Here is a 26,890-nt window from a genome sequence, read left to right on the forward strand (position 1 = left end):
GCTGGGATCACGATTGGTGCTTTGGAATATTAGACTGAATTGTTGTACGTTTTAAAGGGAGTCTTCTCCCGATAATTGGTAAAAACATTATTTCTATTGGAATATTTTATAATATTGCTTAGGCACTGTAGGGTTAAAAATAGAAGAGCGACGCTGTGCACTCTCCCAGCCCTTGCGTGTAATTTAATTAATTTAATTACAATTAATTATTAAATATTCGCGTGTCTGAGGGGAGCGTGTCTACATCAATATTATACACGAGTAGACATATATACGTGTACGATGAAGAAGAAGAAGAAGAAGAAGAAGAAGAGGAAGAAGAATAAAAAAGGAGGGAATGGGAGAAGGGAAAAAAAGTAGACAAAAAAAGAAAAAAAAAAGAAAATTGAATATAATAATAATAATAATAATAATAATAACAACAACAATAAAACAAACAAACAAACAAACAAACATGATAAGAAAACGATGTAACGATTAATATAGAATAATTTTAAGAACGAGTTATTAAGTATATATAAACCGAGCAGCGTCAAGCTGCAAAAGATGTATTTGTCATTTGATATGATGTGAGAATAGATTCGTGGCGCGAGGCGCGTATAGACTGACTGAGTAGTGAAAAGACACACACTCATGGTGCACTGTACTGCTATTTATTGTGTATTGTATTCACTACACAACGTCACTGCTCTTCTCGGCTTTAGTTCGAAGTTAATGATTTGTAGACGAGGAAGTCCCTGCGTTCAGTGTTTCAATCAACGCGCGAGTCGTCATTTTGACAAAACGAAAGTAACTAATGCAGAGAGGTGAAAAAAAGACGCTGAGGATGTCAGGGGAGAGAAATGTTTGAAGAATTTTTGGGAATTGTTTCGAAACGAGAAGTCGAAAGGAGCAGTGGTTTAAGCACACTACGATATTGAATAATAATATTATTATACTGAGAGAGAGACGAGAAAGCTGTTCGAGAGGATTAATTTATCTCTGTACGCATATGTGATAAGGTACCACGATTACGATATAACGTCGTGTATAAAGAGGAAACATTGATGATGATATATAAGGAAGAAAAAAAGAGAGAAAGAAAATAGCGTGAGAGAGAGAGAATGTGAGAGAGAGAGAGAGAGAGAGAGAGAGCGAAAGAGAGAGAAAGCGAAATTGATATTGATGATACTACTGTATATAGAGAAATGCGGATTGAAATATATAGGGTATTGAAAGCTTTGTAAATTGGCTTTACTGATGTCCCTTATTTTTAACAAGTTATTACAATAATAATAATATAATTATTTAATCATTCACCGAAGATCCATACATAATACGACCACCACCACCACCACCACTACACTGGCTTTAATCTCGACTTACGTTTCGTTTCAACCAGTCTAAAAAAAAAACAGAAAAGAAAGGAAGAAAAAGAAGAAGAAGAGACAAAAAACAAGAAAAACTGCCGTCTACGTATGTGTGTGCAAAGTGAAACAACCGTCTATCTAATCTCGACGATTAACATTCGTTTCCGTTGACTGAAATTAGGGCGAATACTATATTATCTGAATTAAAAGATCAGATAGAAATAATTATTGTACGTTTCGAGATAATAATTTCGCACAAGCTTCGTTTTTAACGAAAAGAACGGAAAAAAAATGATATGTATATATATATATCTATATATATATATATATATATATATATATCTAATCGTTATGTCCTAATTCCGTTACACAGTATGCGTCATAAAAATAATGATTTCAACACAGTTCAGGCGTATTTGCTGACAACGAGACTCACACGTACCTACATACATATTCGAAAGCTAATTTCTCTGTCTCCCCTCTGTATGTTATTATTACTGAGGTTGGCTTTTACGCACTAGCCATGCCGCGCGGCTCTCCATCAACGGATGAAGATAAGACCCTATCGCTTTGACCAATATGACCCATTTAACGAAAAGGAGTACAATAAGCTGCTCTGACTGTATTACTACGATTAATATTATTATTTTTATTTTTTATCATTATGCATGATACATAACGTTATTTTCATGATTTTTTTTTTTTTTTTTTCATTTCATGTATTTAAGTGACGTAGTTGACCAAGTTACTCTTCTCCTCGTGTTATATTATCATTATTATTATTATTATTATTATTATTATTATTATTATTATTATTAATTATTATTATTACCATTATTAATCTTAATTGTTAATAATTAATTAATTCTTATTGGACCGTGCAATATGTACAAATTTTTGACTAAATCACATTTTTATATGGATATTAAAGTAGGTGGAGCGTGCGGTGAAGATTTAGGTACACTATGCGTATATATATATGCGTACACATAAGGTGAAACGAATCCTATTGTCTGTTGTATATTATTTTTATTTCCACCTTTTTTTTTTACATAAAACGCAAGATCAGCATGAACCATGCTATGTATGGCTGATATGTTCCAATATTAGATTAAATCTTTCAACAAATACACATTGCCTACGGGCGTTCTTCATATGCATATATGCATCTCTGTGCCTATGCAGTATATCTACATGCATATGTTACACATCACACAGATGTATACGTATAATTCAAATTCCCATTTTCCCCAAAAAAATAACTTCTCCTCAATCGAATAAATTAATTATACATTAGACAGGTAAGTATCTGCCGTAAGGAAGATCACGTTGTGCAATTAGTGATTGTTGTATTAACGTTTTATTCAATATTTTTAAATTCATTTCTCGCCGGGGTTCAAAAATCTGGTGAAAGACAGAGAATGATTAACGGATATTTCTAAGGTTACGTTAAACGTTTCAGTGTTTAGGGAAGAAATTTTTGCAATGTTGGCAGGATTTTTACCGATGTATGCAAGTTGAGAGTCGAAGAATTCAGGCATTAGAACGATTCTATGCTAAGAATCTTTGACTGACTGCCGGAGGTGCGTTTGTTGAATATACATTTATGTATGTTAGTTTACAAGTTAGGCTTCATAAAAATATCCAATCAAATATATTATCGTTATCATATTACGTATCCTAGTACGTGAAAGTTAATTTTATAAGGTAGACTTTACGCTCTATGGGTACGGAACGTACGGTTATATACATTTACACATAAATATACAATGCGGGAATCGAATCAACTGTAAAAAATTTACGATCCAATGATCCATATACACGATGTGTCGCGTAGTTATTCGTCTGTTCGAAATGCAGCCAGTAAAATAGATAACCGTGTGGAATATCGCAATAATGAATACGATTATACGAATACGTAAACCTGTGATTATAAGTAAAGAAAGAAACACTGGATAATCCATAGAATGATTACAATCACTCGACTCAACACACAGCAAGGTATAAAATTATGTAGATTAAATCATCAAATGATTACTTGGTGACATTTGCATACACTATATATATCAATACAAGTGCATAAATATTCGTAAATCTTTGCCATAGTACAAAAAAAATCTGTAGTTTTGAACAGTTTTTTTTTTCTTCTTTTTTCTTTTTTCTTATTATTATTATACATTCGGCATTATGTTACATCAATTTTCAGGAAAGAGTACGGATTGCGAATCGAAATTCACCGAGTGAGGACTGAAAAGATGTATTATTAAATTGACAAAGAATGGTCGATAACTTATGCGTAACCTTTACTTTTTTTTTTACCACTGTCGCCATTATCGGATCAACTGAGCTTTCAGAGATCCATGGTAATATTTACACAGGATCACCCACTTGACTAGTCCAAAAGAAAACCAAAGAATACGCAAGTAATTCACACATTACGAAAGACAATGAAACAATTACTTTGGACAAGATTTTAGGCGTCTGTTGTTCAATACTTCACGCTGCTAATTTTTCTTCTTCAGCTTTTTCCCTTCGGTGTGGTAATTTTTTTTATCGTTCGCCATTTCTCACCGTACAGAATCGGTTTTTGTTCACGTTACGCGATGCGAATTACAAAGGATCAGCAGCGCCTCACCGTTTTACAAAATACGTTTGCAACCCATTCCTGCAGTTTAACGTCCGGCTCACCACACGCTGCATTTGTGGGTCGGGTTCATCGGCGAGCCCGGTGAGCAGTTGAAGGCACGCGCAAAGTCCTCGCTGTTCGAAAGTGGGCCCAAAACTCGTACGGGGCCCGGCGAATGCACGCTGCTACGTATTTTCGTCAAAGCGTCCTCCGGGCGCATCGAGCCGCACCAAATCTGGGCGTAATTCAAAAAGAAGAGCTGATCGTGTGTCAAATTCACACCTGGCAGTAGCGGCTCCTCTCCGTGGATCGAAACCCACTTTTTGTAAGCCTGGAAAATGAATGCAGAGATTTGTTTCGACGATTGGAAATAATAAACGTGTTCGATTATAAAGAACTCGAGAACGTTGTACATAAAACGATCAGAATTTTCAGTGATTGATTTCGAATTAATCAGAAAAACGTAACCTATGGTAAATATTAAACGGAACACTCGATTGTTTCATAATCCAATCAAACATCGCAATGAACAAAGTTGACTGTGAACCGTGGGATGATTATACATGGTGTGCCCAGAACTCCTACGACGCGCATATTTCTTCGTGATCGAAGCCAATTGTACCAACCGTCTAAAAAAAATTCCCTATATTGTTAAGGAATTATTTATCTGGCGAACGCTAACCTGCTCTGTAACGTCATCGTGTAGAGCACGCGACACAGAACGATCATTACAGTTTGACGGTTATGTACTGTGCAACATATAGGTTATTCGTGATGTGAATTGAAAATATATTATTTCAAATGTCTTTTGCGGATGAATATGAAGTTTATAGTAGAAATGGGGCTCTTGTGGATTGCGCAATGTTGGGGAAACAATCGTGCACATTGCGTAACACTCAATTTCTATAATTTAATTTTTGAACCTCGCACTGATGTTCGAATTATTCAATGTTTCAAAACATAAGTATATTCTCCAGTACGCGAATCCCGTAACATTATCGCTACAACTTAGTGTGTGTTCCGAAATTAGTTCGCAGCGGTAAAAACTCCCTAGGACAGAGGCAGAGTTACTGACAAACTCTGCAGCGCAACAGAGACAACATATTCTTAACAGCAGTGAGAGTTTATATCAGAACACAACCTGAGGAGGCACTTAAAAGATACGCTCATTTTTTCCTCACGCAGATGCAACGTCACAACAATAAATCACCGCCGATCTAGGGTATTTTGGCGCCGTTGGTACACATCTTATTTAAAGTCCAGTCAGTTTCAAGAGAAACTTTTTTCCAGAAAGAAGCTGCACTCCTAGTCACACCATGTATACTCACCACAAGGTACACCAACGTGGTAAAAATCGGTACGTCTACCCTGTGAGAGATATTTACCCTAAAGGACTGCTTGAGACCACCGTTATCGGCGATGTTTTCGCCCTGAGTCATCCGGCCGTTTACGTAGAGGTCAATTTCCTGGAGTCTGTAACGGGAATACTGGTCAACTATGCACTGTGCACGCTCGCGGAATGCCCTAATAGTGGCGTTGTTCCACCACTGCATCATGTTGCCGTCCTTGTCGAACTGGCGACCCTTGTCGTCGAAACCGTGGGTGATCTCGTGCCCGATTACAACGCCGATACCGCCGTAATTTAGGGACTTTGGAAAGTGTTGTGAATAGAATAACGGCTGTAGTATGCCGGCGGGAAATACTGTAACATCAATATCACTGTACTTATAAAATCAGCGGTTTTAAAATTGACCAAAAGTGATAGGTGTGGACTACTATATAGGACAATTTTTGTGTTCACTCAGAACTTGAATATTCTACAAAGTCCACACCGGATTTTTCTTTTTACAATATATATTATACGTCTTACTATATCTACAAACCTATGTCGTTTTTGTTGGGGTTGTAGAACGCGTTGACAACCGCCGGCTCGGTCGACCATTTGTCCTTGTCGACCGGCTGCCTTAACTTCTGTAGATTGTGGTAAGCGTCATACTTTAGAACCGCGAGTATGTTCTCAAGGAAACGATGGTCCGTGATGTTGAGCTGCAATGTTCGTTGAAGTACAATCGGATCGAGGTGATCTACGAACGCCATTTTAAACAACCAATTCTCACCATGACGTATTCCTTCGAAAGCTCAACCGAGTCCTTGAGGAACTCTGGATACCCGATACGCTCGTTCATTGAATCGGCCTTGCTCTTCGCCACGGCCCTCGTCTCGTCGTCCATCCAATGATTCTCAGCGAGAAGCTCGTTAAAAGCCTCTCTGATCGTGTGAATCATCTCCAGCGCGGTCTCCTGCAAGGAGGCGTTTTTTTTTTTTTTTTTTTTGAATACTCTTATCACCCAAACTTCTATGCGACCGTTCCAAATCCCACCTTGCTATCGTGGTTGAAATTGTCTCGGATGAAGAGCGCGCCAACCGCCATCCCCAGCTTCTTGTTTGTCCATTCAACGCACTGGGACCAGCGGTTCCGCTCGCTCAGGATTCCCAAAAGAATCTTACGGAACTCGACTCGCTTCTGTTGGTAGTCGTCGATCATGTGCGGCATTATTGACATGACCAGGCGCCAAAGAACGTAGTTGTGGAGAGTCCTGAACGTGGGAAGTTACGCGTTAGAGAAAAACAATTGTCGGATAAGGCTCTTGGCCACGTATTTAGTCGACAACTACACACCTCTGGTCGGTGTGCTCAAGGATGCGGCCCATCTGGACGAAGTAGGGCATCGCGTATGTAACGACGGGCTCATCCTCCGTTATTGGAGCGGTCAGAAAAGCCGTTAAATAGACGTACCAATTCAGCTGAGGGACTTCTTCCTGGAGCTGGCGGAGGGTCAGCTTTCGATAAATTGCGGAGGTATCGTGTCTGTCCGCTTCCGGAAGCGACGCCTGTGGGGACAGGAAATAACGTTACATATTCTTTTCTCTTCTCCCCGAAGGTTTCGTTACGAGCGAATCCCCGTGCCGTTTCTTACATTCGCAAGCTGCTTCTCGAGGACGATTACTTGGTCGAATTCTGCCGCTGCGGTCTCTGGATTCGCTCCGAGGAGGATTGCGACGTTCGTCATGTAACGGTGGTAGGCCTTTAGCTCAGCCTGGCTGCTGGCCTTCAGGTAATAATCGCGGCTTGGAAGGGCCAGCTGCATCTGATCCAGCTGAAAGAACGCCTACACTGTCTACCCATTCCTGTGATAGTCTGTTATCTAGACAGGGACAACCCCAAGCGGCACCTGCAGACTCAGAGCTGGATAAATGCATTTGAAATATAAAGTGGAAAATACTTTTAAAGATGTCGTTCATGTCGTTTCCTCAATTATGTTTGAAATGAAAAACCCAACATGGCGTTTTGGATTTTAAATAAATGATATTTAAAGTCCAACTATTTCAAATATTACCCAGCTCTGCGGGAACCTGTCTAGAGACATTGATTCGGAGGTCAGAGTTCAGCCCAAAGTACGACGGTCACTAGGTATTGCGGCTATTTTAATTCAAATTTATACCCAAGTGATAATGCATAAAAGCAATTGCATCGAATTGCACAAGAATCGAGTTCCCCATTGATATTGATAAAATGGCCTCGGGACAGACATAATTATTCTAGATATCAGAAGTCAAAAATTGAACGTTTATAAGAACTGGAGGAGTCTGCGAAGGGCGGCCGAACAGCTGTTTAACCTTAGGTCATCGACTAAGGTCTTACTTTGGTGGCGCACCTGAAGGATGTTCGCGGAGGAGTTCTTGTCGTCAGGCCCGACCCACTGCTCCAAAAGCACTCCTTCGTTATACTCGCCACGAAGGCGGCCCAACAGGACCTCAACCGGATACGACGGAGGGACCCAGGAGGCGCCCTCGACTGCAGGCCACCCTCCGAGTCCCCGAAGGGTCGTCCTAAGTGGAGCATCGCCGATCTCTCGTATCCGAGCTGTGGAAAGTTGTATAAAATTTTTTTATCTCACGTATTAAGGGTATGCTATAATCAGTGTTTACCGACCGAGTCGAATATCACTTATTTTCACTATTGTCAGAGCCTACAAATCACTGATGTGTAAATATCGCAGTCGAAGCTATTCTACATGATGCGATGCCGTACAAAACCATTAAAACACTTTCTTTTTTTGTTTTTGATATTCATATTCGGTATTACATGTAGAATTGTGCTACCTACATCTCTTCGTGTCAGTGCTGCGTAAGCGTGCATAAATGTTCACCTCCCGAGGTGGATTCTGACCGATTCAAGGCCACCCGTGTCGTCTGCTATGCAGATTGAATAGATGGTAGCAGACGACATCGGTGGCCTTGAATCGGTCAGAATCCACTTCGGGAGATATACCAGTCGAGGTAGGTGAAATTTTACTCAGTCGGTAAAGACGGACTGTATACAATCTTCTTGAGGTACAATATGATATGAGAAATCGGGATGATTATCGATATATTTCACCCACGGATATCGACGCAGGATTTGTAGAACATTTTGGCCTTCAGGGTCGCAGCGTTGTCGTCTTCGTTCGGCGGTTCTTCGAGGACTCGTTTAAGAATGACCTGAAGCTGGTCCGCGAGCACTTCGAAGGTGCTTATCGAGCTGCGATCCTCGGGAATGACGTGAAGGCGATTCCAGGTGCCGCAGGCGTACTGGAAGAAGTCTACGCATGGCGCGGCGGTTTGATCCATCGCCGAGAGGAGGCTGGCGGCTGAGGAAAAGCAAGGATGCTGCTTTGAGTTTCGAGGGTGAAAGTCATTTTCGCGGGTAATTTCTTAATTCAAACTGTCTCGCGCGGCTGCTCCAGCCAATCGAGCTCAATCTGGTTATTTAATAACTATTTACGAACGCGGGGCGAGCGCTGCTCTCCGTGATTGCATAGGGGGAGGATAATATTAACGCCCTTGCGGTGGGGCTCGGCTAATCTAATACGCTGTGCAGTAACGATGCGGTGAGGGGCAATAAGAGGTCCCGTTATTAAGGCGCTCGGAGATGCAATTATACGAGACGCAGCTCGCGATCTGTTCGCAAAGAGATCTGCTCGAGATTCGCAATCTTCAATCCTTCTCTTTTTAATCTAATCTCATAACGATATCACTCGCGATAGCCTTGAGCATCGACCCGAAACATTCCTGAAGTAGGATTTGGATGTGAGGCTAATATCTATACCTCAAAGTCACGGATGTTCGTGTCGCCCCAATTTATGATTCGGAATGTACGATCTACGCTATATAATTATCAGTAGCTGTCGGACGGTAGAGAAAATTTATGAACGGTAGGATAAGAACGACACGACAGCATTATAAACAATATAAACTTGTAGTAGATGCTTTATATTATCAACCGTTTTCACGTTAATCTCACTAAACGACGATAGTGAGATTTTAAGCTGATTATTATTTCAAAATATCATCAATTGGTTGAACACCCCCCCCCCCCCCCCCCCCCCTTCATTACTTAATACACTCGTTTAAACACAGAATGATACTTATTGCCACCCAACAAGTTCGCCGAGCTAAGCTTGAAACTCAAATAAGGTATAATGATAATTGGAAAATCAATTGCCTCTGTCGTCCCCATGATGCTTGAATTTATGGATCGAGGGTATCAACTGTTGCTTACCTGTTCGCACGCACTCCTCGGTCATGCACACCTTCGGCACTGTGGAGTAAAATGAATATTAATTTTTACGCTGGATAAAAAAATGAATACAGTGATGTTTAACGGGCAGTGCGGTGCAGCACGTGGATTATCTGCACTTTGATACATTCCCTTTAAGAAAAAAAAAAAAAAGTAAATTAGTAAAAACCGATGTATTGATTTTCCTTGCATGTTGCATCAACTTGAAATTTCGTACCGCCATAATCAAGGGGAGATTTTACTCGCTTCGTGGAGCTCGTCGTTACAACAATAGCTAATTGTATGTAAGAGTGACAGACGTGCTTGGAAGTGACAGTTTCTTACTCGTGGTTGGTATTTGTGTATATTTCCACAGGTAGGTGTGTATATTCTCAGTTGTCCAACTCGTTACGAGTTTATCAAGGATATTTTATTTCGCTCCACCCTTACACCCCGCAGCCACCGTGACCCGGTAATTACGTAATTATTTAATTAAGTGCTCACGCCGAAGCAGAGGGAAGTGCGAAACAGGGAAAACTCGACAGTTAGGCGGAGTAAATATTCGGTCGAAAAAATAATCAACTCCACTACATCTTGAAACTCGAACAAACTTCCGAGCTCCCATAAAATTAAGACCTTATATAATCCACTCTAGCCCTTTCAACTAATTCAAAAGTTTTTGGTTAATTCGGTAGTACCGTGTAGTTAAACCTTAATTAGCCTGTTCATTTTATGCCCCGCACTAAATCCGCTCGTTATTTTTCGTCCGTGTAAATTTTTTATTTCAACTTTCGCCTACTTTCAATCAATTTATTTTCAAAGTAAGAATATTTTTCTTACTTCTTCTAGCCTTTGAACGGTCTTCTACCCCTTCTTCAAGAGAAACTATAGTCCTGTAATTCTGGGGAAATGGCTGGCGGGCTCGAAACTCTACGGAATCTAGCTACGGTTGCCGGTTCGTCGAGTGGACGTATAACTTTCTGCCGAGTTTGGAATGAGGAAAGTTAGCCAAGAGTTGTACGTGTACTCGAGAAAACTTGATTCAAAGTTTTCAGTGGCCTGATGACTAGATAGAAAAGAGAACGAGAGACCGAGGCGTGTGCCTAACACTCTCTACCGCTAGGGGAAATGTAAATTCTACCGAGTTTCCTTTGTCTCTGTAGGAATATCGCGCCGTGGTGACGTCGAGGGAAAAAACACCCTCTTGTTTAGTTAAAAACTATCCAAGCTCGGTCACTTTTCCTTCCGTTACTCTCCTTCGCTTCCTTCTCTACCGTATCCAGTCACCTCGAAAATTGGGGAACTCGAGCAGAAATGGTAACGCTACCGAAGACCCGAAAAATCATTTAAAAATTACGCCCCATCCCTGCAAAACACGCTGACGATTTTCGCACATTGGAAAAAAACTACTTCATTGGTTATAGTTACGAGAAAAATGTAGTTAGATTAGTCGTTACAGTAAATGATTTGAATATTGTTCGAATTGGCAACACGGCTTGGTAAAAGTAACTATTCAATGTCATTGTATAGTTGTGAATACCACATTTTCTGGTTATTGTAAAGTTAAATCTGTATTTTTAGTTTTTCTTTATTTTTTCGCTGAAATGGGACCTTGAAATAAATTTATTAAAAACATATACCAAGAAATACCACTGATCAAAGAGAATAGTGCAAAAAATACTAGATTTTCTGATTACAGTCCCAAATCCCGTTTTCATTTTTTACCCAGAACCATATTCTTCGATCATGGTAATAACTGAAGATAGTTACGGACTGAATGGTAACCGAAACTGTAAGGTTCTCGGTGCGTGTCCACGCAACGCTCACTCAGGGTGATGAGTAAAGCCTTTTTCCAAATCGTGCAAAGCTCACCTATCTTCTGGTCGCATTCACGCGACGTATTCAAAGCGAGGAGCAGAAGAGTAAGCATGCAACTTGCGACGAGAGTGAAGGCCAAGACACCGAGCAGTCGCTGCCTGTTCAAAGACACATGACTTCTTCCTCTGGGAACTCCACCGCCGCCGATCGAACCCTGAAGATTGCTTCCACCGTGGTGAGTTATGCTGGTTGCTGCAACTCCTCGAGGGCCGATTGTCACCTGAGAAAATTACGAGGCTGAAGCTAGAAACGTTACCGTAACGAGACGTAAGAGAAAAGTTCATTAGAGTGCAATTCTAGAATAGTTAGACTTTCGAGAAGATGGCGTGTCAGGTTATGAGTATGTTTGGTTTGTTTAATTATGCTTCAATAAATTTGCAGACAATCCTACAGAAGGTTGCGAAGTAACTATGTTTCCTGAACATGCAATGTCACAGTAACGTTACTAACTTCAAACTCACGGAAAATTAAATACGCTAGGGACAAAGGTCAAGGGACAAAATTATTTCGACTGACCATGAACTGTATAAAAAATTTTGCTGTGGACTTTCAACGACTTATATATAATTTGTTAATAAGACTATTTGCGATGCTGAATTTTCGAATTGTTCAAGCTAACAACTCTGGTTGGTGGCCCGATCATACCGAAATCACTTTCTCACTCGCAATTGCCATGCAAAAAAAATATATTATTGCTTTTTGACTGATCAAATTCAATTCACTCGCGAAATCTATGGTTTGAGATTAATTTTTACTTTCGCATAACGTAGATCTCTACAGTCAAATTGTTGACATCGTCAGATTTCTCGACGGTTCATTGAGAGAGAAATTTCTAGTTTTGGTTATTACATCGTCCGTGATTATTTTCAGGTTTTAACCATATTATTCGAAAATGCAGTTCCGAGTACAAAATGGAAACAGATTTAATAATTGTAACCAGAAAATTTAGTATGTGATAATATTCTTTTTGATTATTGGTACTCGCACTGTACTTTCTTGTAACTGTTGCATGATAATTTGATCGTGCAACAATAAGTTGATGATAAGGTCTTATTTGACTAAAAGAACGTATGAAAATTTAAAGTCCAGATTTAATTTTGCAATACCTATCCGTAAAATTCCACTAAACAGTTACTCGTAATATCAGTAATATTATAGCCGTTATAATTGAAATTATATCCATTTTAGAAAAAAATTTCTATCAACTTCAGTAAATGAAAATTTATCCTCACTGATTCGGAATAAAAAAATATCGAGCTAGTTAGAGTATCATTATAAGAAATACATAAATACGCAAGAAACAAAAAAACACAAGTTGTCGAAACAATTCCGGGATCCAAAAATATGAACCGAATTCCAAGCAAAGCAATTCTTTAAGCGTCTTTTTGTGTCTAAAAAAGCTCCCTGTCCTACATGCGTAAACCCTCTAGATTCTACGTCGCCTCGACAGTCTTATTTACGTGCTACAACAGCCTTTCGGTCACGTGGATATTTTAGGGCGATTGGTCGTAATCCCACCTGCAGCGGTACACCGGAAGCCGGTCCCTCGTGTCCGGTGGAAGCTGGAAGGAGCTCGCTGTCCTCGGGGACGACGTTGGTCCTGAGGTAGCCGTTGTTGCCGTCAGTCTTCATGTCGACTCGCCGCGGCACGATTCTCGGAAGGCGCACTTCTGAACTAGGCGGGAAAGCGAGACTTTGGTCCGCGGATCCACGGGGCCGGTGGGGACGCAACGCCGTCGCAGCGCCCTCGGGTTTTCCCTACCACCTCACCCTCACCCTCTCGCCCTCTCACCCTCTCGCCCTCTCGCCCTCGCCCGCCGATTCCGCGTTTCAACTCCGAAACGCCGCCGCCGCTGCACGCTTCGCTGGATCAGTTTATCTACGAGGGGCTAGTTGAGCGCGTTGCGGGCACCGGAGCGTTAGCACATCGCCTCCGATCACCCGGAAGCCCAGTTTCCCGACTCTCGGTAGTCTCCGAAAATAACGAGGACGACTAGCTGAGAAACCGAAAGGAAAACGACGCAGTTATTGCAGAGGAAAACGACTAATTTTACTCAAGCATAAATGCTTCGAGAACACGGTCACCTTAAAATCCGCCGACTAAAAGCGCGTTCGCCAAAAAACTAATCTGTCAATTCAAACGACGGTAGTACACGGAATCCGTTGAAAACGCCGAGTCACCGAAAGAAGTTTTCAAATTTCCCGCCAATTACCATAGAGTACAGAATCACTAGTCGGTATGTAGATTGGAACGTCGCTGTAAATTTCTTTGTCAGTCAATGGCTCACGTGTTGCAGTATGACGATCACGTTCCACCGCAAGAATGCGAGAAACTTCCGTCCTTTGGAACGATGCGGTACAACCGCAGGGTGTAAATTCCGTGTAAAGGGTTCGCGGAATAGCCTGCATTTCAACAATCGTCGGCAAACTTCATACGTGGCCTTGAAAATCCGTCGGTTACGTGTTGCGCCCGGCGAGGGTTGGCGTTGGTGGTGGAGGCGAGGGTGGGGGTGCGCGGGAGAAGTCGGAAGCCAAGGGACCGCCGGCTCAGAGCTCATGGAGGATCGGTCCCATCTTCGGGGGGGCGAAGGGCGGCCCCCCCGTTGCGTAGGCCTCGATATCTGGGTGAGGAGCCGCGGTATTCGGCGTGAGGGTTGCAGCAATACGCCTTGAGCGGAGCTGCTAGCGACGCTTTCGGGGGGATTCCATGGGCGGCAGGTGATCCGGTCCTCCTCGAGTCGATCCGCGGTTTCCTGGTTGCCGCACCTGCAGGTGCAGAGGTCGAGGCGCGGGGCGATCGACGGCGATCTGCCGACGGCGACGAGCGTCGGGACGGACTGATTCGCGACGACGAGATGCCGCGAAGCGGTTTGTCGTGGCGGACGGCTTGTTGCACGTTCGCCGTTCCGTGTCACGCGTGTCTCTCCGCACCTCGCCGCGCCTTGCCGCACCTTCACGGCACGGCGCGATCCAGCCCCGAGGCTATTCGTCGGCCCCAGTAATCCAGTATCCTGCATCTAGGCTGACACTCCGCAGGTCGATAACACGCCTGCGCTCTGCCAGGCACCCCGAGGATCGCCTCCGACGAGTCTATCTATCACAGGCCGCGATGCAGATCAACGCACCTCGCCCTATCGCTCACGACCGAATCCTCGGCAGGGGTTGGATGCGTTGGAAATTTTTCAAGGGGGAAGGCTACTGTCACGGCCGAAAAAATAAACGATTTTTAGGAATTTTTTTTATCGCAAGGGGTAACTCGTTTTTTAGAGGGATCGGATGGTTGGTATTTTGTTTGAGTGTGTATTAAATTTGTTTTATGTCAATTTTTTTTTTATTAACCAAGATATGGGCTTCGACTTAACGACTGATAAAAAAAATTCCCCTCCATTGTGCCATTGATATCTCGGTGAAGGGTTATCTGATAGTAAAAAAACAACGGTTTAATCAATATCTATACAAGTGTAGCTATCAACATGCGTAGACGATTGTAAAAATGTTAATAATTACTATTTTTACAAATTGCTTTTGTAAAGAAAAGATGCTTGAAAATACATAAAATTCTAATTCGTCGTCGTTTTGTAATAAGAAGAAAAAAAAACGGCTACGTGTAACGATAGCACAGTACACATATTGATAAAATTTTGTTTCTTCTTTTCAAATAACCCTTCACCGAGATATCGATTTTTAATAAAACAAGTTCAATGTACTCATAATAAAATATCAACAATGCGATCCATTTATTAATTAGTTATCCCTGCGATAAAATTCTTAAAAATAGGTTTTTTCGGCCATCAGAGTGGCCTTCCACCTCGTACTTTCAGTTCAAACCGAGGTTCAAATCGAGAAATGAGAGCCTAGCCGACTGCGTCTCTTACAATTAAAGTTATACTAGAGGCCTGGACAATGTCTGAAATTGTGTCATATCAAATATCCCCCATACTTGACATAGATTTGGAAATGCATCCTCTGCCGTTCATTTGAAACGGTAAAATGTGTGCTTTGAACTATCTGTCAAATGCCTTTGTTAGAATGGTTCCTTATTTTTCCTAACCTCCGTGGCTAATACTGCAGAACGATTATCTCCGATTGTAATAAATTATTTAAAAATTGCCAGGTCTTCACTTAATTCTCTACTTAGTGAAGAGAATGTCTTTAACAATCCGTCGATTCTCTTACTCTGGTGAAGCAGTAATTTGATGAATATCGTAACTGACAGGGTATTGCGCGTGAAGACCAAGGCACTTGTATAAGCCTCGCTTTCCAGAGAAACGGGAGCGTTTTGAAAGATATTTTGCAAACGAACATCACGTAATCGCAGTGGTATTAATATCTTCTTAATAATGACGATAGCTAGATGTAACAAGAATTGTCAAAACTACGGTCTGATGTGCTTGAAAAACTGTTCTTGAAATGCCATACTTGCCTGCAATCGTCTGTACCAGTTGCACGACTATTTTGATTATCTAGCCTAACAGGAGACACCTAGTCAAGAAAAATTGTGCATACATGAAGTGAAATTATCAGCACTAATCGTAAGGTATGTACATCTCAATTATTGGGCGAAAATATAAATATTCGCAGCATATGCGAAAACGTTTCACCCAATACTGTTTGAGAATCATCATAATTTAATTCATACAATCATATCTACAACTGTGACACATCGTAATAAAGCAAATCCACGTGGTACACATATTAGAATGACAAGGTTTAGTACATATTAACTATTTAGTTTTAGTACGCCAATGTACTCGCGTCTATATTTTAAAACACAAAATCATATTATTTTGGAGATGGTTACAACTTGTGAGTGGAATCGCGACCTAGAAATTTTTGTCACAATCAGTCAAAGATGAAGTAGTCTAAAACAATTGTACTTATCACTTCAGAAATAACTCAGCTTATAATTAGTCCCTTACGCCTTTACCATGTTACTTGGCAACGGCGCCTTGGTAAATACTTTTAAAAAACTGTCACACAATATTGGGTAAAGGTAAAAAGTGGAGCAACTAATATAATGAGGTACTGCGGGGTCTATAGCCTCGACTACTTTTGCGTGTTTTTCGACTTTTAGGCCATCGATCGGTAACCAGTGTCTTTGAATCAATTTCTATTCGTATGATGAAAACGTGGTTTATTTTAACGTTTAAATCAACGAATTTAGGAATCTATAGACTATTGCTATACTTTGACCAGCCGCATCTGAAAATTTTTAAGTCTCATTGTTCTGTGAGCCTGCTTCTTCCATCTTACGTATGATTCATTTCCTAATTTTCATTATATTTTTTTTACATTGATTCAGCGACAATTTTCAAACTTCAATTAACTCCCAGCGATGGGAAAATAACACATAATAGTGTCTGGTTTTGATAAGCCTGCACTTTCCTCGATGTTTAGAAAGGTGTGATGTGATGCTGTCTTGTCGATCAGAAATTTAACCGGTGACACAGACCGGCTTCAACTCTATATAGTTCTGAATATCAAGTAACAGAACAGTTGTATGCCCGTTTAATTGAATTGATAAACGTGTATTGGTGTAAATGAACTCTTACCACCCATACGAAACTTCTGACGGCTAAATGCATCGCTTATATACAACTGTCGTATATCGATTATTAAAAAACAATTGCTCTCTCATATTTCAAAAGAAGAATATTGAATCTGGCAAATCTTTTGTGAGCTATATTCTCACAAAATACGAGTAGGTCAATCGTGAAAATCTGGAATAGTAAATACGTAGGCATCAACTATTATTCCTTGACCTTCTTTCTCAGAATCTAGATGACCTCCAATTATACTCCTTCCTGTGGTTTCTAGACACATATTCTGTTTATGTGCATATAGGAGTGACATTGAGCGTATTTCATGTGTCAGATCTCGGTTCTTTGGAACGTGTAAAATATGTTTACCTTGTATCATAGTTACTGAAACTCTTCTAATAGAATAAATTCGCGTCACGGTGTATACTAGACCCAAAAAAAACTCATAGAAATTATTAATTCGTATATTCATGAGGTTTCGAGTAAAAATTGCTTGAAAAGAATTCTATTTCGATTACAAAACGAATTATCCTCTTCAAAATGATTTCAATCGAATCTCGATATAGGTATGAATAAATTCGAATTTTTTAATCATTTCTGTTTAGCATCACGTTGGTGTGAGGACAGGCATAAATAAAAGCCCGATAATTTGTAATTCAAACTATCTACAACCATCTCTCAAAAATTGATCCTTCCTCTTACATTCTAATCTACAGTCGATACTGTCGGTAGCTGCTTGAAAAAAAAATGTAGCACCAACAACGCCATAAGATTGTAGCGGTAACTTACATAACTACCAATACATAAGAAATTTTAGTTCCGAAAAACGCCGCAAAATGGCGCTACCGATCAAACTTGAAGGTGGCGCTAACTTGGCGATGGTTTGACAACCTGCTTCACAAGTTTGGTTAGTTAGTGACTCTGTTAGTCTGACTTCGCTGCTCCTCGGAGCAGAGAGTCGTTCTGTGACAATTGTGCGCGAAGGTAATCTGAACTATTGACGCATGTGTGTATGTATGTACATAGCGATAGTCACATGTCCGGTTGACCCCACCGCACATTTGAATCAATGGAGTGATAAAAAAGGTTTCCTTTGTGTGCTGATGATAAACGGCCGGTCACTCGACTGCACGTATAATAAAGTCCGCGTGCGTGTGTCGTCGGAGGTTGGCTGTGAGATAGTTGGGGTTGAGACGTCGGTGCCAGTTACGCGTTATAGCTGCGTGTTTGTGTAAAGCCAGAAACGATAAATGGCAACGGCATCGTGGGCGCTCGGTGGCTCTCGGAGTGATCAAGGAGCCGAGTGCAAGCAGCGCTCGGTTGTGTCGCGGTTTGCCCGTTGTTGCTGCACTTGAGGAGACCAACGTCTGCGGGAAAATCGGAGCGGTGAAAGTAGCTCGAACGGTTGCTACGTTATACGTTACGCTCGTAACTCATAGACGCGCCGCACATACACCTAAAAAACTACTTCCTCTGCGTCGATTGCGGAATTCGCTAATTGTAAGATTGCGGGCTAATTATGGACCGCTGGGTATCTGGATCGACGCTTCGAGGATGAACAACCTGCCGTTGTTTGACACCCTGAAATACCACTGCCAAATTTTTCACCCTAGAGGAACCGCAGGGCCGCCAAAAAGTCCCTACCCTGGCTGCTGCTAGCTAGCATGCCTCTTGACACTCGACCTCCGCACGCGCGACTCTACACCTCACCAATCCATTGCTATAGGTGAGTCGGTATTGTATGACCGCTGATCGTTATGCATTCCTTGTTACATGTCGAGAGCGATTAGAGAGGTGTTGCCTAGTCGTCGAGCTGTTTACGCGCAAACGTCACTTTGTCGTTAGAGTGTTGCGACGACGTTCTATACAGCCGTAAACATTCCCCCTTATGTACGCAATCACACACGTCGGTATGTGTCGAGCGCTTGTACGTTACACATGCTTCACATCTTGATTATACAATATATAATCTTTTTTCAACACCTTATACTTTTCCATCCCCGCACATCGCTCGGCTTCGTTCTGAATTAGTCAGATTTCTCAGTATTATTACTGCCGGAAAAATTGCTACATACTAGATGGACTTTCCGTATGATTCAAGGAAAAATTAGTCCCAGTACGTTGTTTGGCCATCCAACGTTCGCGTGTGAACTTAAAGTTAGATTGAGCCTTGTGATATGTTGTTGACATGCCTTGTGAAATACACGCAAATATCGTTTGAATACGTACTGTTACAAGAGAAGGTCCGCATTTCGTTTTAGTTTTTTCACGAGTGCTCTTCCAAATTGAAAAAATACCGTGAGAAATCCCGCTAAAGAATACAGAACTCTTGATTGCGAAACAGTAGATTCTATCTTCATCTTTTGTTCAAAACGCCTTTGCAGACGAATCATTTGACCATTAGTTTGTCATTTACCTCGAAAGGATTCATATTTTATCATCGGCGCCGAGGGGCGGAGAACATTCAGTCACTAATATTCGGCCAATTTTAATACCAAATCAACATGGCTACCGATACTCGCGTGCAATCAAATTTCAACTGTATGCAACTCCGTTTCCTTCTCTCCCCAGTTACTCAGCGCTATCTCACGCCCTAGAAAATAACGGCAAGAATAGATTAGCTGTGATTTCACCTTTGCACAAAAGCTGAAACATTGAGAATTTAGCTCGTGAGATCTACTCGCACGTGTGTGTCACTTGGTCGGTAATGCAGTTTGTAAAACAACCCGAAATACGTGCAAACTGTAATCTTTATCGCTGCGCTACACAATAAGAAAAAATTCAACTAGACTACATTGCACATGTGAAAACGCACAATACTTTAATATCATTTCGTCATGCTCTAGGTGCGTTACCTAAATACAAACAATGGCAGACGAAGAAGGAACTGAGTGGCTCCACGAACTGCTGCACGACGTTCAACTGACACAATTTTTTACTCGAATCAGAGACGATCTTCAGGTAACTCGACTGCACCATTTTGACTATGTGCAGCCGGAAGATCTGGAGAAAATTGGGTTGGGTAAGCCAGGGATAAGACGGTTAATGGACGCAGTGAAGAAGCGTCGAGCAAATCAATGGAAGAAAAGCTTGATTACGAAGATAAAAAGCACAAAAAGTAGCAAACGAACATCACAGGCGCTGGACAGTCCCGCAACGTTAACTTGCCTCATCCAAGAGAAGGATGTAACTCTTTCGATAAAATTAGGTGACGGAAGTTTCGGTGTTGTCAGACGCGGAGAATGGACCTCTCCCAATGGCAGAGCTCTTCCTGTTGCAGTCAAGGTTCTCAAAGCTGATGCGCTCACTCAACCCAGTGTTTTCGAGGACTTTGTCTCTGAGGTTCAAGCCATGCATACTCTGGATCATCACAATTTGATCAGGTATAGTTTGCAGCATATTTAAGAGGAAATTGATTTTATCAGTCATCTGTCTCTCGCAAATATTCTCAAGAATCACAGAGTCATGGAATTTGGTTTCGAATATTATCCGGAGTAAGGCTGCAGCAAGTTGCTTGAAAGGGATGTTTTGTTAAGATTAAAAAGAGCAAAATATAATATCATGACCATTTGATATCCTTATCTTCTTCTACTTCCTCTTCTTCAGATTGTATGGAGTTGTTTTATCCCAGCCAATGATGATGGTGACAGAGTTAGCAGCGCTCGGAGCCCTTTTGGACTATCTGCGCAAGCAGTGCGGCCATATGTCTGTCCTCACTCTTTGCAACTACGCGTTGCAGGTGGCAACAGGAATGGCCTATTTGGAGACCAAGCGATTCCTCCACCGTGATCTGGCCTGCAGAAATGTCCTCTTGAGCTCCATTGACAAAGTTAAAATCGGCGACTTTGGCCTGATGAGAGCTCTGCCTCAGCAGGAGGACTGCTATGTCATGACGGAGCATAAAAAGGTCCCATTTCCATGGTGCGCGCCAGAGTCTCTGAAGGCGAGACAATTCAGCCATGCATCGGATGTCTGGATGTTTGGTGTTACTTTGTGGGAAATGCTGACTTTTGGTGAAGAACCATGGATCGGATTAAACGGTTCAGAAATTCTCAGAAAGATCGACAGGGAAGGAGAAAGGCTGCACGAACCGGATGCTTGTCCGCCTCCCATGTTCCAACTAATGCTACGCTGCTGGGCCAGAGATCCCGCCGAGAGACCGACTTTCTCCACTCTGAAAGAGGCCCTGACTGGAATGGTACCTTCGGTCATGAAAGCCCTGAGCCGCTTTGAGGAGGCTGAAAAAATGACCATCGAACAAGGCGATCAGATTGTCATAATCGACGGAAGGCCAGAGAACTATTGGTGGAAAGGACAGAACCAACGCACCTTCCAAGTCGCCCTCTTTCCACGCTGCCTTGTAGATCCGATGAGACGGAAACAGGCCGAAGACATCAGCAAACCGCTTGAAAATTCGTTCATTCATACTGGCCATGGTGCACCATTCGGAAAATCGTGGGGCAGGTAAGAGATTTGATAATTTTTCTACTTGTTCATTTAGTAAGTAATCTGGCCACTGAGATTGTTCTTTATTGAAATAATGCGAAAAACAATGAGAAAATAAACATTCTTTTTCCGTTTTTCACCCTAGTCCTGTCTTCATCGACGACGTCTACCTGAGGAATCCTATGGAGCCACCTGACATCGTAGGCGTAACAGGTGTTGATAATCAGACAAAGAAGAAATTTCAGTACGGAACACCGCGGTCTAGGAAACAATTCAACTATACCAAACTGCAAAATGACTTGAGATCCAGTCCAGCAAAAAATAGCAGCTCGGTTGTTACTGGTGCTAATCAAGAGGCACGACTGATCGACTTGACACCGGAAGAACTGGCCAATGCGAGCGGTGCAGTGCAGCCTGATACGACGTGTAGAAGAGTTGTTAATATACTAGACGAACCTATAATCGATGCAGCGGCTCAGCAATACGATCAGCAACCGCAAGAATATTGGCAAACTGACGACCCTAGAACCTACGCTAATTTTCCTGGCGGTGTGGAGACTGCTCAGCCTGATCCGTTTGACACGTCGCTTGTGTTCATGAATCCGCCACACTCACGATACTATAGCCACGTGACTCCGGATTTGGCAAATCAAGCTGTAGTGAAAACACAGCAAACATATGGAAATGTTCAGAATGACGAGGACACTGCCGGAGCAAGTCAATTCAAAAACGAAGCGAAAACCGCTGGCATGGGAATAGAACAGTATTCCTTGAGCTTGAACAAGGACATCAGAAGCGGAAATACCAATTTAAATGTGAACGTAGACTCGGCCGAAAACGGCGACGGCGCCAATGGTGATTATTACAGCGAAATCGACAAGCTCAGTCCCACGCCGTCAAGTCTCTCCAGCTGGCCCGAGGATCTACGAGGCGGCGCAAGTCAGACTTACGCAAATGTGGCCGAACGTAGTGTCAGCGTCGCTGTTCCACCTCCCCCAACACCACCGTCGGTCGGTCCTTACGAAGCTCCGCCGAAGCCAAAATCGAATCACGATCTTGCCCAGAGTTTGAACGAGCTGAGCATAGATGTGAGGGGTCAATCATCTCCGAAAAAATTGGACCCGGCATTTTTGGTTGAGCTCGAAAAACACCTGGGGGAAAAGGAGGCCTGCAAAAATACTAATTCTAGTCACGCGGTTAACACGTCCATCGCGCAATACGCTTCTCTGAACAAACTCAGAGAAGAGAATTCCGCTATTCCTCTTCTCCAGCCGCCACCGTCCTCTGCGAAACCGAGGTCACCCCAAAGCGAGCAGCGCGTTGCCGCAGCCAACTTGCCTACCAAAGTTCAAAACTCGTGGCAACTAAAGAGCACTAATGTTCAGAGGCCCAGGAGCCAATTGAGTCAGCATTCTCAGATGGTCGAGGCAACAACGGACGCTATTGTTGGACAGATTTGGCACCAGACTCATTCCCAGCAGCTTCAACAGCCAAATTTCACCCAGTCTCAGCCGCAATTGGCTCAAGGCGCTCCCCAAGCTGGTTCGAATCTGCTTCAGGTGGTTCCGGCGTCCGACGGATTCAGTCAAGGCCGAATGAGTAATCTGGAAAACGCGCATTCCGTTCAACCGACTCACTCAAACTCCAATCAAAGCAATCCCCAGCAGCAGAGCCTGCTCACTTCCAATCATTACAACTACTTCCAGCAGCAAAACGTCAACTTGCCATTGTCCAGTCAGAGCGCCGAACAGCACAACGTTAGCCAAGCACAGAATGACCTACATTCCAGTATACAGAGTGCAGCGATCAGATCTTCAACTTTGCCGCGGTCGGCGGTGACGGCTTCGGGAGCCGTACTCTCCGAGCAGGTCTACGCTGAGCTGAAACAAACCGTTCCTAATCTCGATCAGCTCTCGCAGAGCGAGTTTAACACTCTGTACAACAAGACGGTGCAGCAGAACATATTGAGGAATTATCACAACAGCAACCAGATGCCGTCGAGCAGTACCAACGGCCAAGCGACGAGCTCAAATCACGAAAGCGCACCTCTTCAGGGACACACTGCTGCCGGTGGTTCTGCACAACCTGGTTATCGTTACAGCCAGACGCTACCGCGCGTTTATCCCGCTCAGGATCATCCCTGCGATTTTAGTCTTAGTCTGAAACAGCCTATCAGTTACAATCCGCCGCCGGCTTACTCCGCCACAACGTGGAACAGCCCTATGAAACCGCTGCAGAACGGATATCCGCAGTATTCGCCCGGCAAGCACAACTCGAATATGGTCGGCAATCAGACCGGAAGTCCGAATCTCATGCAGTTTACACCGACGAGGATCTCTCAGACGGGGCAGACGATACCCTCGCAGCAACTGTCGACGGCGCGAACGTTGTTGCCTCAGCTGAACGAGGCTGTCATCAATACTCAGCTCGCACCTTCCGTTTCGGCTTATCCGTCGGGAATCAGTCCACCCCTAACGGGTGCTTCTCAGCAGCTCGTGATGTCCTTGAATGACGAATTCAGGGCTAGTAAAATCATGAAAGTACAAAAGGAAGCTGGGGACGTCGCTCAGCAGGAAGTTCTCTCCGCGTTACAAGCTACCGGATGGGACACGAATCAAGCTGCTAAACAAATCATCAAAGATCGACAAGCCAAGATCGAGTCTCTTGTTAGGTACGTATCATATATTTAGTCGCTAATAGGAATAATTATACAGCTAAACCACTTAAAAGTTGAGTTCTTTTCAACTTCACTCACTAGATAATAATTTTAATGTTTTCAGACTGGGTCTAGCCGACAGACCGCAGTGCGAAGGAGCATTGAAACAGACTGAGTACGATGTGGAATTGGCGGCATCTCTTCTTTTGGATCGTGTTAGGTGAAACTGGATTATCAAACGGCCAAGATGCATCTCGAAAGCACGGAAATGCCTTGTGAATTGCTGTTTTTCTTTAGTTTCTCTCTCTCCTGTGTTTCCTTCATTTCGTAGACAATGGGATCGACAATCGTACCAGTACCTATAGGAATTGTCGCGAACAATCCTCTACCGTGACAAAAACCAAATAACGTGGAGATACAATTGCGTTAGAGAAAACTCCAGTAAAATAAGTAGAAAAAATCTGAGTAAATAACAAAGTTTTAACTTGTAAGTAATCCAGGTCATAAAATTACATTTATTATTGTGTGCTCACGAAATCGTGATCACGCATCTCAGTGCTCTAACGTTTTCAACTTCCTTCGCAGTTTGAAAATGGATACTCGTCAGAAAATCTGTCTTCGAAGTTAGATTAGTTACAAACAGTCAAAATTGGAGCAGAAGGATCTTTTTTTAAAAATTACAGACTATGATGTCCAATGTCTTGACTTTACTACAATCACACTTCTAACGATTACATTTTTTCACGAAACTCCCAAAAAGAAATCCACTTAAATGTCTTGCTTATTCCAAGATATACCTTCAAACTGGACTAGTTTCAAATCGCTGTTTTAGTGGTGAGTCAAAAGTTGAAAAAAGAAGCTCGTTCCTGCAATAATAACTTGACTGAGATTATACCTGCGTACACCCAACAGAAAACTTTATTTCAGTAATTCACCATTGCACATCCCTTCGATATATTCGAAGCCCATATTTTATTATTTATATATTCTATTCTTACTACCCAAGCATAAATTTTTTTATTCGAAGATACTCTTACTTGTCATCCAAATGTCGATCAAACGCATATATATACTATATACATATTCTCGTTTTTTTTTTAAATCTCTCTATCCATTATTAGTAGGTCACATCGATGTATCTGTAAGAATGCGCAGCAGACACGCTGAAATCAGCTTTATTGTGACTCGAAAAATGTGTGAATATGAAAACCATAGTGGACTTATTTTAGTGACTTTATACAGGAGCATCGTGTGAAATGGTTCAGTCTAGTTTAATCGAGTAATGTTTAGATTAGTCTAGTTTAGTTTAGCAACGAGCGTGACGAACACAGCACTCAAAATTCTTACTGTGATAAGTATTATTATACATACTACTATTACTATATTACTACCATTGTGCAGTATAAGTGTACGATTGGTTGATGATAACTAAATCTTATAATTATATGTATTTCGCAAAATGATTTCTACGTAATTTATAGTCGATGAGTCGAACCGATATTTTTGCTTTGTTTTAATACTAAACCTGCGGCATGATAGCTCTACCATCGAATACTTTGTCGTAGGATTTGGTACTACTCAAAGCCTAAATCATTACTCTCAATCAGGGTTTATGGTGAGATTGCGCAATTTTTTTGGTCCGACAAAAAATTCGTTTTCTCCTGTCTGAAATCACTTGACTGCTACCCGTTCTGTCCAAAACTTTATTTATTTTTTATTTTTTGCTTATCGTTACGTATTTAGTCTGATTCAAAAGATCTGAATCAAATATACGTGAAAAGCTGAAATTAACGAAAATTTTTTTAATAACCAACATTCAAGTATACTCAGCTGCTCAACTACTGGATAAAAAAAAGGTGCAAGAAATGAAAACTTTTCAACTTTCACGTGACGCTTTTACTCTTATCAACAGTAGATACGTGTATTGAAACTGAATAGGAAATAGAGGTAACATTTTATTTGGCACGACAGGCACGTGTCCGTGTTAATTTTTGCTTTCTTCGTATATCGTAAAACTCAGTAGAATCCGGAAACAGGTTATTTTGAAAAGTTTTTAGTTAAGGGAAACAGAAGTTAATTGCATGTTAATAGTTCAATTAGGAAATATTATATATTTTTCATCGAATATTCGCGACCGATTGTCTAAACTCGGAATAAATGTTAGAGGTTTAATGTTTAGGTTTTTTTTTTTTTTTAAATTTCGCGCGATCGTAAATGTTGCATAATGTCATCACATTTATACATGCTCTTTCCTAATAGTTGAATTATTCTTCACCCTCGTCATTATACTTATCATTATCCCCGTATTAAAACAAAATTTAAATACAACACAAATTCAAACGTCCGCATGACATACAGTGAATTGTTTAGTTATTACGTAATACGTATATTAAAGTATATGCATAATAGGTCCGATATCTAAGACTGCTGCGGAATTATAGAAAACAAAAAATTGGTTTATACCCCTATAATACGCGAGACGTTGTAAAGATATTTGAAAATTGGTTGAAAAAAAAAAAAAAAAGAAATTGTACATCGCATTATTATATATTCCCATTGAAAAATTATTTGTTCTCAATTTCCCGTATCCTGTCGTTCCTATTATTATTATTATTATTATTATACTTTCTTCATTTTAAATCGATGCGTATTCGTACGCGCAGTAGTTGGTCAATCCGACTTTGCACGAGTGGCAAACGACGGAGGTGAAAACTACACGCGGTGTTGTTCGTTTTCACTCAAGCAGCGATTCGTAGAGAGCGGCTTCTTGGCGGCAGAGAAGCTTCTGCCGTCGCCG

At 41.7% G+C, this 26,890-nt stretch overlaps 2 protein-coding genes and 1 long non-coding RNA gene across 5 annotated transcripts; 2 read left to right on the forward strand and 1 right to left on the reverse strand.

Annotated features, from left to right (window-relative positions):
- The first annotated feature begins 368 nt into the window (after nucleotides 1-368).
- Nucleotides 369-1,569, forward strand: LOC124410792. The gene is made up of 2 exons (XR_006929624.1): nucleotides 369-1,105; nucleotides 1,398-1,569. It is a non-coding gene; the product is annotated as an uncharacterized LOC124410792 (long non-coding RNA).
- Nucleotides 1,570-3,540: 1,971 nt separating this feature from the next.
- Nucleotides 3,541-25,939, forward strand: LOC124410781 (activated Cdc42 kinase Ack). Of its 3 annotated transcripts, XM_046889391.1 has the most exons (6): nucleotides 3,541-3,649; nucleotides 7,259-7,268; nucleotides 19,940-20,374; nucleotides 20,598-21,455; nucleotides 21,583-24,108; nucleotides 24,218-25,939. In XM_046889391.1, exons 1-6 carry the CDS (start codon nucleotides 3,628-3,630, stop codon nucleotides 24,315-24,317), a joined length of 3,951 nt encoding a protein of 1,316 aa, XP_046745347.1. In that variant the 5' UTR covers nucleotides 3,541-3,627; the 3' UTR covers nucleotides 24,318-25,939. The 3 variants fall into 3 exon arrangements, with proteins under 3 accessions (XP_046745347.1, XP_046745346.1, XP_046745348.1); XM_046889390.1 differs by lacking the exons at nucleotides 3,541-3,649; nucleotides 7,259-7,268 and adding an exon at nucleotides 18,164-18,717 and having other exon boundaries at nucleotides 19,838-20,374; XM_046889392.1 differs by lacking the exons at nucleotides 3,541-3,649; nucleotides 7,259-7,268 and adding an exon at nucleotides 18,164-18,717 and having other exon boundaries at nucleotides 19,838-20,374; nucleotides 21,583-23,738; nucleotides 25,336-25,939.
- LOC124410785 (neprilysin-1) lies at nucleotides 3,870-13,533 on the reverse strand. The gene is made up of 12 exons (XM_046889396.1): nucleotides 12,970-13,533; nucleotides 11,446-11,671; nucleotides 9,577-9,615; nucleotides 8,420-8,665; nucleotides 7,691-7,899; nucleotides 6,953-7,132; nucleotides 6,655-6,866; nucleotides 6,356-6,572; nucleotides 6,093-6,275; nucleotides 5,859-6,021; nucleotides 5,361-5,677; nucleotides 3,870-4,306 (listed from the first exon to the last, which is right to left on the reverse strand). The coding sequence occupies exons 1-12, from the start codon at nucleotides 13,081-13,083 to the stop codon at nucleotides 4,034-4,036; spliced, it is 2,379 nt and encodes a 792-aa protein (XP_046745352.1). The 5' UTR covers nucleotides 13,084-13,533; the 3' UTR covers nucleotides 3,870-4,033.
- Nucleotides 25,940-26,890: the final 951 nt, after the last annotated feature.

The sequence above is a fragment of the Diprion similis genome, chromosome 10 (genome assembly GCF_021155765.1).
Source record: "Diprion similis isolate iyDipSimi1 chromosome 10, iyDipSimi1.1, whole genome shotgun sequence".
NCBI classification, from domain to species: domain Eukaryota; kingdom Metazoa; phylum Arthropoda; class Insecta; order Hymenoptera; family Diprionidae; genus Diprion; species Diprion similis.